Here is a 14,872-nt window from a genome sequence, read left to right on the forward strand (position 1 = left end):
TTCTCAGTAATATGTTAAAAATGCGATTATCTCCCAAATGTGAAGTGTTGACTTTCTGGCCCAACAGCAAGGATGATATCAGCAAAATAATACCGACAGCTTTCATGTCTTATTCAAGATAGCATATGTTGAGTTTTTAGCAATAAAAACTGTGCCTGGACTGTTTGGTTCTGTGTATTCACAGGGCAGGGCATTGGATGTTAAGTTAAATTATAACATTTTTAATAATTTCAAGCGCTTTTGAAATGCTGCATTTGTCTTGCTTATGTCTCTGGAATAATGAAATATAAAGTACTGCTTTGTACATGTGAGTTGAAAAACAATCAATGAAACATTTTTTCAGGTTTCTGGACCTTAATACACCTAAGGACAGTATGTCTCACAACCAACAAAATAAGAAGAGAAGCAAAGAAGGTAGTATAACCAAAGTTTATATGTATAAAGGGTAACATGTGGCACCTGAAGAAGAAAAAGGACAATGTTAACTTGAGATCTGGCTACTTGTCAAAACCAAGCAACCACAAAAAAATTTGAAATCAAACTCAGAGTTGTTTTCCACCTTTGAGAAGCTCTGAGATTTGTTTTAGTTTTAATAGCTTTCCTATTTTTAGATGTTCTAGTTTTGTAGAGTTTCTGTCAATATTTTTCTTACATTTCTGTTCTACTGAAATAGCAGCTGTAACTGGAATGTTTTAGATGTTCTTTGTTTTTATAGTATATTTACTTAACACTTACTTAATTAACTAAAAATAATTTGGATTTACACATTCACATTTCAAAAAATTATAACAGGAAGAATGTATAGGTATCTTAGTCAAATGAAACATGCTTTTCCCCCCCTGATAGTTACTTTCTGTATTTCTTTATTGTAATATTCTAACGTCCAAAATTAACTGCATTTGCATTGTGTTACTAGTCAGTGAATTTTACTGCTTTTATGGAAATGCTAATGTATTGTTGCAGGTTGTGGAGGTGTTGTTGCTCTTCAGAATGCAGATAAGATAATGAAAGAAATGCATCAGCCATACAAATCTCTAGGAAAAAACAGGTAAGTAGTATTAATATTTAATTTGCAGTTGGGCATGCAAAAATGTAGACAAAGCAGGTAGTAGTCTATGAGCAAGACATGATTTCTTCAGTGCCAGATGTTACATACAGCTGTATGTGTTGTGTAGTGTTTCTGTCTTTCCAGTGTCAATTATTGGCCATTGCTGAAGGCAGGATATTGCACTAGATGAACAAATAATGTGGTACGATATGAAAAAACATATGGTATATGGTTTTACATCAGCATGTAACATTAAAAACAGTCACTTATCTTGCATACAGCTTTAAGATTAACTTAGACTGTATTTCTGTACCTCTTTTCAGTCACAGTATTTATCTTTTTCTATATTTGGATTTTTCATTTTTCAGAAACCAGGTGGCAGAAATCTGAGGTTTGTCCACACAGCCTCTATTCTTTCAGGCAGGCCATAGCATATTTTATAAATGACAAAGGCACATGTGGTCTTCAGAATTCTTCTGACACACTTTCCTGGTGATTCATAAAAAATATGTACTGGAAGCAATCAGTTTTTCTCAAGAAGGGAAAGGTGGACAATATGTTTTTCCATTCCTATTGTTGCTTGGTTTACATTTTGTGTCATTCATTCTCACTTGTAGTCGATCTCTGGCATCAAAATCAGATTGCTTCCAGGGAGGGCCACAACTTCCCAGGTGGATGAAGAAAGAAAACATAGTTTGGAATTCTTGGATCTTACAATCTGCTTGTTCACATTATTCACCAGTCATATGATTATTTGAACTGAGTGGACTCCTTCCACTCATTTTCACACTGTATTTTGTTTTTTTGGTTTTGCCTTTTAGCCGAATAGCACCAACATCCAGACCGTGGCCAGATCAACAAGTGGCATGTTTTCCAAGTAAAAATCAGTTAGCATTACAGATGAGACATCACACTTCTTTACCTTTCTTCCTGAAAAAAGAGAAAGTAGGGCGTGGCTTTGACTTCAGCTTTCTGCTACAGGCCTCATGCCCGGAATCCAACATTTCAGAATCATTCATGGATTTAGATGATTTTCAGATAATAAAAGCACAAATACAACAAAGTAAGTTCAATTTTAAAATTCACAACTTTTAAATAAAGTTATATATTGCTTATCAAATTAGATTACAAAGCCTTAGAAGTCATTTTTCTTTGAACTTTAAGTTGCCTTTATGACTGTTTGACTTCTTGTAAAGTAGACTTCAGCCATGTTGACCCTCTTCTTTAATTATATATGTGTGTGTGTGTTTGCAGAATGAAGGAGATAGATAGAGAAGCAATGACAGACTTCACCATTCCTGTTTCTCTGTATAATGAAACCAAGCCAACAAAACGTAAAGTGTAATTTTCTGTAGCTGGAGTGGGGACGTGATGGCGTCTCTTCCACTTTTTTCCACATACTGGCGATATTAATTAGCCACATATTGAAGCTAGCAAACACCTGAAAATGAGGAGTAATATTTGCTCAGATTATTAGAGTTAAAGTATTTTTAAATAATCATATTTTATAGTTTTCTATAGAAAATGGAATTGTAAAGATCAGTATCACAATTAAATTTTGACTTACAATTTTTTTCTGCATAGCAGATTTATAGCATATTCCTGTAACCACACATCAACACATCAGACAGATTCTTGGTCCCCAGAACTACAGTTTGAAATTAGTTTATAAATGAAAATTGTAGTCTGTTTAAGAATATTGAATTAACATTTCATTTGTTTTGATTTTTAAGGGTTAAATATAACAATGTTAAAAACCAGGAACAAGAGATCTAAGGTAAGATGATATTGTGTATAAAACTGAACACTGTTAAAAGTATTATATGCTTTCAAAACCTTAAAAATAGAAATACAGAAGAAGTGTAGGCATTTTCCTCTGCTTAGTCTTCATTTTTTTGCATGAACATATATTTTATATATATATATGTGTTAGCAAATCTTCAGATGTATAACAACAATTTGTCCATAAGATGTTACATCGGGGATTTTGGGGGGGTTAAGTGTTGGAAGTTCAAAAAGATATAAAACCTTTAAAAATAGAAATATATGAGTTAATTTCAAGTCCATGCATCGTATATGTTAAACATATTAGATGTCTAGTTTTGTCAAATTTAAAAAAACAATTTTCTTGTATTGAGTGGTAATTTAAAATTGAAGCTGAATTGAAGATATTAGATATTAGATATTAGATGATTGCTGAAATTTATTGTGTTAGCAAATAAAAATTAAGGATTTAGGATTAAACATATTTGACATGAAATTTTGTGAGAAGTGTAAACAGGATTCCTGACAAAACTTTTGTGCTTACGAACAAGCTAGCAATTTTACATGTATCAGTGCTTCACACTACATGAGCCTTAAAAGTTACAAAAGATCAAATACACTGTATTTAGTAAAAAGAGAATCTGGTCTTTATGGATATTCATTAATAGCCTTTTGTACAAAAGACTTGACTTACTGAATCAGCTGTATAATTTAGTGAACCCACTACAGAATACAACAGAGTTCACAGGAAAAGTAAAGTATAGGAGTAATAGCAAGAGTTCTGATGGAGGATCGTAAAAAGGGCTATAGAAAAACATTTTGAATGGAGGGAAATGATTAAGAAAAACAATTTAGCTGACTTCAATGTAATTTAATACAGTTTTATTTAATGTCTTAGGCTCTGATGATTTCTAAAGGCATACCATTTGGGATAAACTGAGCATTCATATTAATGCCATGCAGATTAGACAAGGCCTTAAGAACTGTAAATTTCAAACCAGCACACATTGCTTTTCCTGGCACATTCAAACCTCAGTTTGCCCTTGGAATGCAAACAAAAATTTCCTGCAGATTGCAAACTGATGTTGAATATAGACATGCAAATGAGTACTCAGAACATATGACTGCGATTATTTCTATTGCATTCATTTGCACAAAAGTATACTGTATATTCAAGCTTATTTCTTCTCCATTTCCTATAAAATAGAGAAATATGATTTTCAGAAAATTATTCTCACTATTCTTCTGAATAATCTCAACAAAGTACTCAAATTCTGAGATCTGGACTGTTTCAAAGATATACGGTACCTTTCGATTAATGGGATGGGAAGAGAAGGAAGAACGGAGGAATAATAAAATACACCCCCCACACAACAGACTTCTGCGTTACCTGCCATGTAAAAATGGCCTTTTGCTAGCTATCCGTTTAACTTCACTGCAAGTGAAGTACAGACTGTGCTATCTTCCAACATACTTAAAACTCTGTGAGCTAAATCTGTGGCCCATATAACATGATTTATGGAATTTTATAAGGCTACACTAAACATACAAAAATCTATGTGTTTAGATTTATAATAATGTCTTTTAAAACCTATAAATAATTTTTATGAATTGTTTTCTCCATGGATAAAATAGCATTCTGTTATAATAGTCCAGTCTTTTTAAAAATTGCTTACATGAGATCTAGTTCCTTTGGGAATATAATTATGGGTGTCAGCACTCTTTGGAGGGTTACATAAAAAGACTTTAAATATCAGCACATGCTCTCATTCAGTGAGAGTGTACAGCAAGAAAGAAACTTTGGCACGTGAAGCCACTGACCAGCCTTTGAATTCCTGTAGCAAACATGCTATGTGGCATACTGACGAGTTGATTTGTGTGTGCAGACAGAGCTTGTTATTTTTACATCACAGAGAATGACTTGTATCTTATAGCAAAGGATCCCACTTTCTGTACTATGAAATACTTAAAATAATTCTGGATGTTAGAAAATTCATGTATAGATGTGAGAAAATTCAGGTATTTTCTCAGGGTTTTGCTATTACACTTCATATTAGTCGAAATATGGGAATATATAAAAGAATATTAGATTTTACCTGTATGTTGTGTAGCACATTAATAATGGTTTTTATGAAAATTACAGTTTCACTTGCCACCAGTGACATTTCAGCCTGTAAGAACAATTCATCTTGCTCCTCTAGAGGATAATGTTGTCAATGAAAGCACCGACATCAGAAATATTTTGAATATTATGAACTCTATTCCTCAGCCTATAAAACCAGTTACTAAATTTTATCAGTATCAGTTAGACAAGCTATTAAAAAGGCACACTGAAAAGTCATCAGACCTGATTGTGGCTACTATTTCTGATAAGTTCACTCCAGTGAAAGACCTGTACTACTACAGCATGAGTAACTATAATAAGTATCTTAACAACAAGAAAGAAGAAATTCAAAGCAATTTAAAATGGAGGGAAGCTCAGGTAGCTGCCAATACTGAAAAAAATGACAGGATGAAATACCAGTTTTTAGTGGCTTGTAAGAACGTGGGTCTTATGACCCAAGCCACTTTCTATGATGATAATCATCCTTATTTGAGCTCACGTAATGCTCTGATAAACTGTAGAATATTTACAGCTCAGGCAACATTTACAATGTCAAGCAACAGAGATGCCTCGAGAGCTGGCAATGAGGAAAGAATAGCAGAGGATTGCTGTGTAACTAGTCGAGAGGAGGGAAATGCTACAGAAATGATACTGGATTATAAACCACATGAAGATGCTGAGAGTGTAAACTTTGTCCTTGACAATCATGATTTAGAGTCTTCCTGTAAAAATGAAGTGATTGAGGCCTATCATGCCTTAGAAGATAATTCTGTAGCTGCAGTAATTCCCAGAGTAGAAGTGCAAGATCCTTCTGGAAAACAGACAGAAAATAATACTTGTTTCTCTGACTTTGAAATGGAAAAAGAAGCAGTGTCAGAAACAACTTCAAAAGACCAAAGTGAGCTTGTACCTCTTGTTCACATTACATTCTCTGAACAAGAACCAGCTAGGGAACCACACATTGCTAAAGAACCTGCCACAAAAAAGAGTGTCATTCGTAGCCTGCCTCCTCATGTTACTCAGAGCTTCAACATTCTTGCTCGCAAAGAAAATGACAAAAGTAAAATAAAGATGAATAGAAATAAATATTCATCAAAATCTAAAATGAGTAGCAAGATAAAGATATCTGAAGACTTAATTGTTTCTGATGAGATTTCCACAAAACCTCATGCCAAGAATCGGATTTTCCCACCTTTGGAACTGCCACACGTGGAATCTGAAACTTCCCTGACACGTCAAAAAAAGCACCTTCAAGCAAACAAAGACCGTTTTGCTCAGACTGCCCAGAAACTTAAAAAGCAAAGTTTCTCCTGCAGTTGCAAAAAGTCAGTTATGTTAAAGAACTCTCTTACTCCGCTTTCTCTACCACATGCACCGTCTGCTTCAAATTTTGTAGATCTGAAATACAGTGACATGTTCAAGAAAATAAATTCAAATGACAAAGGCCCAGGTATTTATGAAATGTTTGGAACTCCTGTCTATTCCCACATGCGTGAGCTTGATCAACATGAGAACAGATTTTATAGAGACGTTTGCTCTGCTCCATCTGGGAGATGCACCGCTAGCACCTGCAGATCTACCTGTAGTAAAGGGAAAGAGAGCAGCCGAGTAAGAAATACTCAAAAGAGAACATGTTCTAAGCCAAAGAAGACCATACCTGGCACAAAACCAAAGCAGAAAGGTTTCATTACAAAGGATGGAAGCACTGAGCTGAGTGACAACAACATAGAGCAAGATAATGTAATAACTTCTGATTCAGATTTTCAAATAAACACTTCATTGTTTCATGGAGACACAGATCATCAGCTTACGTTTTTAGAAAAGCTTTCACAATCAACTAAGCAAAATACAATTTTTTCACATTCAAACTTATCAACTATTAAAGAATTTTCTTTGGAGCAGTCTTTAGACAGTCAGCATATATCCAACCATCAGAGAGCTGTTACCTGTAGCCAGAATCTTCTTCATCTCAGTGATAAAGACTACAGAGAATGTGTTGCTCTAAGTAGCAGTCTACTAACAACAGACCAGAACATTTGTGTACCCCAGTGCAGGGTGGATATGGATGGCTGCAAAGGCCTGGAATCAGACCAGGCCTCCTTCAAATCTATAAATAAATGTGAAGCATTGCCCTTTTCAGATGGACTGGAGTGTCAATCCCCTACAAAAAAATTAAATCACAATTGGGCATACACACCTCAAAACAGTGGTTTGGCAAATGAATTGACTCAGCCTTCAGTGATTCAGACAAAAAGGGTTACAAGCCCCAGTTTCCAGACAAGTCAAAACATTTTGTCCTGGGCAGATAATACAGATGTGACTGATGAGTTGCTTTGTTGTCTGGCCGAAGAATTGCTAATGCTTGAAGAAAAAGACATCAACTCTTCAAGAACAAAAAATACAGTTTCTAAAATGCAAAATATACATACTAAAGAAGAAGAATATACGACGAATGGAGATGGAGCAATAGTAAATAGTGCTCTAGAGAAGGTAAAAGTAATTTCTTGTAACTTGCTAGTTCCTTTGAGTGATGCTTCAACACAAGTTTGGATAAAAGATAGGAAATGTGTGCTCATTAATGATCAAGTCTCTTTTCCTTGGGCCAGCTGCCCACTAATTCTTCCAGTGCCCATCTGAGGATACCAATGCTAGAGGCTCCATGTCAGGACACAAACCAGGTGGTACTAAGGCACGACAGGAATAGCTATCAAGGCTTATATTATGGGTCAAGATAAATTGAGAAATTGCAGTGGATAAAAAGATCTGGCTGTTTTAACTGAAGAGCATGTATAAAAAGGTGCTGGGGCAAGGCAAAAGCTCTTGAGATCTTGACACCTAAAGAATATGAAAAGACATTACAAATGGTTCTTGTATATACAAAAGGGCAATTTCCTTGAATCTCTTGAGTGCAACCAGATACTTTTCTAGGTATGAACTACAAGTATTCGTTTATCAGACAGACTCAAGGCTGTTTAATTAATGTTTAATCAAAACTTCAAGCTCAGAAGGCTTAGATTCTGGCCCCCAAGTCAGTTAAGAACCTTCACCTGATAAGGTACTTATCTACCAATATTGCTTCTCCTTGGCCCTGTTACCTTTTCATCTATTTAAACTATGAATTTATAAGGAAATTTTTTCACTACATGTTGATGCACTTCCTTATGCTTCTGCAGATACAGGTGCCAATTATGCCTCTATTCTCACTTGTCCTAGGGACATCCATGGCTAGATGGAGTAATTATTACCATCTTTCTGAAGCAGGCTCTTCTTCCTGTGAAGTCATGTCCAAATTGTTTTCATCACACTTGGGTTACATGTGTTACCTAGAGCAAGGTGATAGTCATATTCACCCTTCAGCTTAGCAAACTGTGACTATGTAACCAAAAAAAATGTAGGAAGCAGATGTATATCCTGCTCTTTTAAGTGTTCCTTCTGTTTGTCTTCCTCTCAATGGAATAAGATGTCATGCTATAATCTTCTGGTTATGCACTATTGTGATATATACTTGAAAATATTTACTTAGTATAGCAATTGTATCAATGAACTGGGCAATGACTGTATATATATATATTTAAATATACATATAAATCTATAGAGAAGAGTCATGCCAGGTAAAAATTGCTCCTTAAAAAAGATGTGAGGATAATATGAAGCCTTTCTTTTCCTCCCTGCTTTCTCCCCGCACTGACCATCATCTTCAAGCAGAGTTACAGTAAAGCCTTTTTGGCATCAAATGAAGAAAGTGACCTGCTAAACTTTGAGGACTCTGCTAAATTACCAGGAAGCAGTTTAACTAACAAAGATCCTATCACGTGGACAAGAGGTGAAGTCCTTGGAAAGGGAGCTTATGGCACAGTAAGTTAAAGTCTGAATATGTTAAGAGAATGTTAATATGTTGGTTGTCTTTGAGCTACATCTTACCTTATAACTGGTTGTTCTGTTCAACCAATAACTTAAATATTTTGGATTATACAATGAGACATGAAACATGACAAACACAAAGATACTACTTAAAATAAGTAAATACTCAGTTTTATTTCACGTTTCATTTTAATAAATGCTAGTTTCATTGTAGGTATACTGTGGTCTGACAAGCCAGGGACAATTAATAGCTGTAAAACAGGTTGTTTTGGATACGTCAGATCAACTCACTACAGAAAAGGAGTATCAGAAGTTTCATGAGGAAGTTGATCTTTTGAAGACATTGAAGCACATCAATATTGTAACTTATTTAGGAACTTGTCTAGAAGACAACATTTTAAGCATTTTCATGGAGTTTGTTCCTGGTGGCTCAATTTCTAGTATTATTAATCGCTTTGGTCCATTGCCAGAAATTGTCCTTTGTAAATATACCAAACAAATTCTACAAGGGGTTGCATATTTACATGACAATTGTGTGGTACATAGAGATATCAAAGGCAATAATGTTATGCTTATGCCAAATGGTATAGTAAAGCTAATTGACTTTGGCTGTGCCAGGCGTTTGGCTTGGGTAAGCCTCAGTGGCACACAGAGCGAGATGCTCAAGTCTGTGCATGGGACTCCATACTGGATGGCACCAGAAGTTATAAATGAATCTGGATATGGAAGAAAATCAGACATCTGGAGCGTTGGCTGCACTGTGTTTGAGATGGCAACTGGAAAACCACCACTGGCTTCCATGGATAGGATAGCAGCCATGTTCTATATTGGGGCCCACAGAGGACTGATGCCTTCCCTACCTGATCGATTCTCCAGCACTGCAGTGGATTTTGTGCATGCGTGCTTAACCAGGTATGTGGATTTTTAGCTGAAAAATGAAAGGAAAAATGCAGATAGTTTGTATTGTAAAGAATGTTGATGGGAGCTTAGGTTACCTCTTATATGGTACGTAGGACTGTATTGTAAATGCATAGGTTTTTCAACATTCCAGGAAAGCCTTTAAATAATAGTATATATAAAAGAGCTTTACTCTCTATAATGGTATAAAAAAACCCTTGCACAGCCTATTTTTGTAGGCCTTATACTCATCATTTACTTTCCTTGTAATTTTCATGCAGAAACATGGCACCATTGAGCTTTAGACAAAATGCTTGATAAATGTCCTTGACGTGCCTTGCTGTTCCAATATCACATTGGCTGAGTCTGGGCTATGTCAGGCAAGTTGTTTTGAGGACAATATTCTAAATGAAAGAGCTTTCAGTTCATTCTTATCTTCTTCAGTAGAACAATCTATTATCAGTCCAGGAAATATATACTTATTTGAAACACAAAGTTCTCTCTATAAAATACCCAAACCACTAGCCTTCACCCATTATAAGAATTATTTTTATGGTGTTTGTTTTGTTTTAAATATCACCTTTGTCCCAGGTGTTTTAAATGGACTATCAATTTCAAGAGCTAAGTTCCTGACCTCAACGGGTAGTCTTTATAAAATTAATAGCAGTCTTTTACGTATCTCTAAAGATGAGATTTGAGCACGAGAGACAAGCACGGTATTCAGTGGGTATGGCAGCAGTCTTGCAGGCAGGAAACCTGGTTGCTAATCCCTGGATTAGACTTATTATGGTATGGTTACAGTTCCTGTGGACCATATAACAATAACAAGAAAACCTGTGGACTATATATAGAGATATCACATATGCTTTGATTCAGAGAGAACAGTATTTCAAAGGCAGAAGGAATTGTTAGGTAGAAGGAAATATACAGATATAAAGCATTTACCTTTTCAAGTAAAGTATGTAACTTTTCAAAAGTCAGGATGCACCTGTGGCGGCAAAGTTTTAATGTATGATCTCACCGTGTCCTAAATATAAATGCCTCCCTTATCCCATCTTCCCCATTATTTTATTACTTAAGAGATCAGTGTCCTTTACTCCTTCCCCTGTTTTTTCCTCCAAATTGAGAGTTCAAAAAGCCTAAAGCCCTTGGCTTTAGCAAGCCGATGTGTAGTTACTGTACTGTAATTCCATATGGGCTCCTTAACAGGCATGACATTGATTGGAGATGGCAGAACAGCCTGATTGACACAGAATCAAACAATTATCACCCTCCTTAAATACATTTTTGGTGCACCTGAAACATTAGCGGAAGTATTAAAAGTTTTGCAAGAAATTTAGAGGAACAAAGAATGATTTCTGTAATAATAAAATATCTCAGTTTTATAATTCATAAATTCCAACAGTCTCTTCCAATAAATCCTGCCTTCTGTTCTACCAGCTTTATCAGAAAAACCTAAAAGTGAGTCCTGACTGGAGAAATGAGGAGAAAAAAAAATGCTGTTTGCATTTGGATTTTACAATTACATCACAGGCATGCATATTCATTTTATGTACTGATTTTTCAAAACTTCTATGCAGAGATCAACATGAACGCCCTTCTGCTCTGCAGTTGCTGGACCATCCCTTTGTGAAAGGAAGACAGTGAATCTTTCAAAACTCTTGCCAAATGGGTATACATTATCCACATAAAAATTTCCACTTGTGAAAAAAAGATCAGAAGGAACTGGACTTAAAAGTGACAGTATACTAGAGAGCAATTGTGTACAAGGAGTCTACTTTTTAGACAGCAGTCGGTATGATTAAAATAACATTTTTTGCAATGTTTGTGGTCATTGGAGTGGGCATTCCTTCACTATGACCACAGGGCCATGTTTTGTTGTATTTGGAGAAAACCACACACCGCCATCACCGGTATGTGACAGGGCAGGTAAGTTGGAATGCCAATTTGTCTGTAAAAGCCTATGGAATGTACGCTGTTGGCAGAAAGTATTGCAGATCTGGAAGCTCTGCAAAAGCTCTGGAGGAAGCTTTTCTGAAACTTATAGATGAGTCATTAAGTGTGCCTGTGATGATCCCATAGGAACCCCAAACCATAGAATTATATTGGCATAAAATGTACTGAAACTTTAGCTAGATGGGCCCTTTAATTTTTAGCTGGTGGAAAAAAACCTTAGTTTTTGCATACATATATATCAGTCCTTCGTTACCGAGGTATCATATCACTATGAGATACTGTAGTGATAAAGACAAGAGATACCCAGGTGTACACATGTGCTTCTTTATTAATCTTACATCAAGATCATTTCCTAGTCTGGCTAGAATTATGAATCTAAACTTAGTGACAGTCTTTTAGCAACAAAGCAGTGCATTTTATGGACAGTTTCAGGTCACAGAATGGTTGAGGTCGGAAGGGGCATCTGGAGATGCTCTAGTCCAACACCATTGTTCTGAGCAGGGTTGACTGAAGCGGGTTGCTCAGGCCCTTGTTCCCTTGGCTTTGAGCGTCACCATGGATGGAAACTCCACAGACTCGCTAGGCAACACGTTCCATTCTTCAACCACCCTCATAATAAGGATGTGTTTATGTTTGAAAAGGCTGTCTTGTACGTCAAGTTGTGCCCGTTGCCTCTTGTCCTGTCACTGGTAACACTGAAGAGTCTAGCCCTGCCTTCCTTACTGCCCCCATCTGGTATTGCTACACATCGATACAATTCCCTCCGAACCTACTCTTTCCTCATGGAGTGGCACATTTTCTGTGTTCAGAGCGATGTGTTGTAATTCTCACCCTTCCGTTTGCTGATACAGAGCAGCAAAGGCATAGGAGCGTTACCTTTCTCTTATTTGCAAAGGCTGTGAAACGCTGTTTGAGTTGCTAGACACTGCACTGCTCTTTTTCAATATCTCCTTAATCTGAAATAGAACAGCAAAGTTGATTCTGAAACTTGAACTGTTTTGAGAAACTCGAGTGAGCACTATGTAATTAGTTGACATGTAACAGTCTCCATCTGCGCTGCAAAAATAATTTCTACAGTTAGTATAACTAGCTACTACTAACTGCACAAAATAAAAATTGAAGAACGTTATTATATATTAATAAAACAAACAAAAAAAATCAGGTATTAGTATTCAGCTTGTCCTCTTTCTGATAAGGCTACTTCCTATTTTTCAAATTAAAAATTTCAGGGGAATGAGACACTGTAGAAACCAAAAATTGGGTTCAATGCAACAGAATACGTTGAACCTTACGCCTTTGTGAGCACCTGGGCTCTAGGAAGAGACGCAGTAAAATTCAGCCCTACAACTGTTAAGGGCTGAGCTCTCAAGAAGTCAAGACGCTGACTTCAGTGCCAGCAGTAACATGAAAATTAGTTTTTTACAAAAAGGAAGGAAGGAAGTTCTAAGTTTTATATGTAATCAACTTTCCCCACAGCACTAAACATTTTAGTTACTTAAATAGCTTTCAAGCTTTGTTTTATTCCAGTAGCCTGACTTCAGAGTTGGTGTAAACTTTGTAAAAGCAAAGAGAAATCAGTACTTCTAGCAAAAGTCTTTATTAATAGTTTCTGTAGGTATAACGTCACATAACAATAACAGAACATTATGCCAGTATAAGAGAAATCCTAATATCACAGTAATCTTCAAAGTTCAAAACAGTTAACAGTCCCATTTTGAGGAATACTGGTTTGTCTTCGTGCCAAAACTCCGTGGCAACTTCACGTTAAAGTATCTTCATGTTAAAGTACCTTGCAGAATAAAGGTAGGAGCCCTGGCATATGAACTCAAGCGGGATGTACATAATTCCATGATGCACATTAATTCTTCTCAGGTTAAGGTAGTGTCTCCAACAAAGCTGCAAAGTAAATATGAGTTTTTATTTAGCATGAAATGAAACTGAGGTGACGGGCATAAGCAGGGAAAGAATGGGAATGCTCTAGGATATACAGTTAATTAAAAAATGTCAGAATTACAAAACCCCCTCCTTATGCACACATCTTATAAGCAAAACTAACATCTTCTGTTAAAGTCTGAATTCTCCAATATTAAGGTTATTAGTTATTTGCAATTTAATTGTAATGTTTAATCCAGCTAATTACACTAAAATTAGTCTCCAACTTAAAGGTTTGTAAAACTTCGACCTGAGTTTTTAATCAAAATGTGAAAGCACATTTTTGCTTCTGTTTAACCAGACTTAGAGAATGAGGTGGTTGTTTAAGGCCAGCACTTGCAACAAAGGTATTTCAGCTTAATGATGCTGAGAACAGGGGAGATGCTGCATCCCAGCCCTGCGCTCAGCACAGCTAAACCAAGAAGTACAGTGGTTTAGGGTGCCTTGGGTTGCTCGGCCGAGTCCAGTCTGGTAGAACGTTCTCTACACAAGTCTAACTTTGCATATCTTACTCTATAAGATCATAGATTTTCACATCAAAATCCAGGTAATTCAGATACCTGTAATAAGGTATCTAATGTAATAAGGGGAAAGGGTGAGAAACCTTAAAAATCTTCTTGAAAACTTTTATTTTCAATGAAAAGTGACACGCTTACTTAATTATTTGTAGTATTTGAGCAAGGTAAGCCTTCCTGTTCTAAAACAGTAGGTACGACCACTTTGCTGTGAATTCCAGGTTTCCTCAAGATTTGGAGCTTAAATTTGAGAACCTGAAAATATGCTGTCTTTTTATCACTGTAGCGGATAACTAGTAGTTCTTTTATGCAGTAATATTTAAAGCTCTGAGCTATTGCTCAAGTCTCAGGAAAAGGGCGGGTTCTTAGGCATGCCAACCCAGCTATTCTACACCGGTCTTGAAACTACAAACAGCAATAGGATGTAAAAATTTGCATCTCAAAATACACACATCAACCTTTCTTCTCAAGGAAGCACCATCGAGCCCAGAAAACCCAGTGTCTTTTGAGATTATTTGGGTTCAAAATTAGTGCTTTTTCACAAAGCTCAGCAGGAACTCATGCCATTTTTTAAATCTCTCCTATCAAAACTCTGGTTCTTGCACATAAGTGAGAAAGAACTAGAGTTCTCCTGAGGAAGGGTTTCCAGTACAGGCAGCAGAGTGCCTTTTCTCCCCTACTTTCCATGGGGACCTGTGCCATGAGACAGCTTCAGAAAGTGAATTTTACGGGTGTTGTGAAAGAACACAACTCTGAACTACGGTAAGAAAATGGTGTTGTAAGTGCAGAAATACT

General features: G+C 36.2%; 1 protein-coding gene across 1 annotated transcript; it reads left to right on the plus strand.

Annotated features, from left to right (window-relative positions):
• Nucleotides 1-374: 374 nt before the first annotated feature.
• MAP3K19 (mitogen-activated protein kinase kinase kinase 19) lies at nucleotides 375-11,321 on the plus strand (the record flags this gene model as incomplete). The annotated part of the gene is made up of 8 exons (XM_082483293.1): nucleotides 375-414; nucleotides 964-1,048; nucleotides 1,870-2,111; nucleotides 2,782-2,825; nucleotides 4,956-7,406; nucleotides 8,622-8,771; nucleotides 8,992-9,689; nucleotides 11,255-11,321. The coding sequence occupies 8 exons, from the start codon at nucleotides 375-377 to the stop codon at nucleotides 11,319-11,321; spliced, it is 3,777 nt and encodes a 1,258-aa protein (XP_082339419.1).
• Between the last annotated feature and the right edge of the window lie 3,551 nt (nucleotides 11,322-14,872).

The sequence above is a fragment of the Vanellus vanellus genome, assembly GCF_965231255.1.
Source record: "Vanellus vanellus genome assembly, chromosome: 5".
Taxonomy (NCBI): domain Eukaryota; kingdom Metazoa; phylum Chordata; class Aves; order Charadriiformes; family Charadriidae; genus Vanellus; species Vanellus vanellus.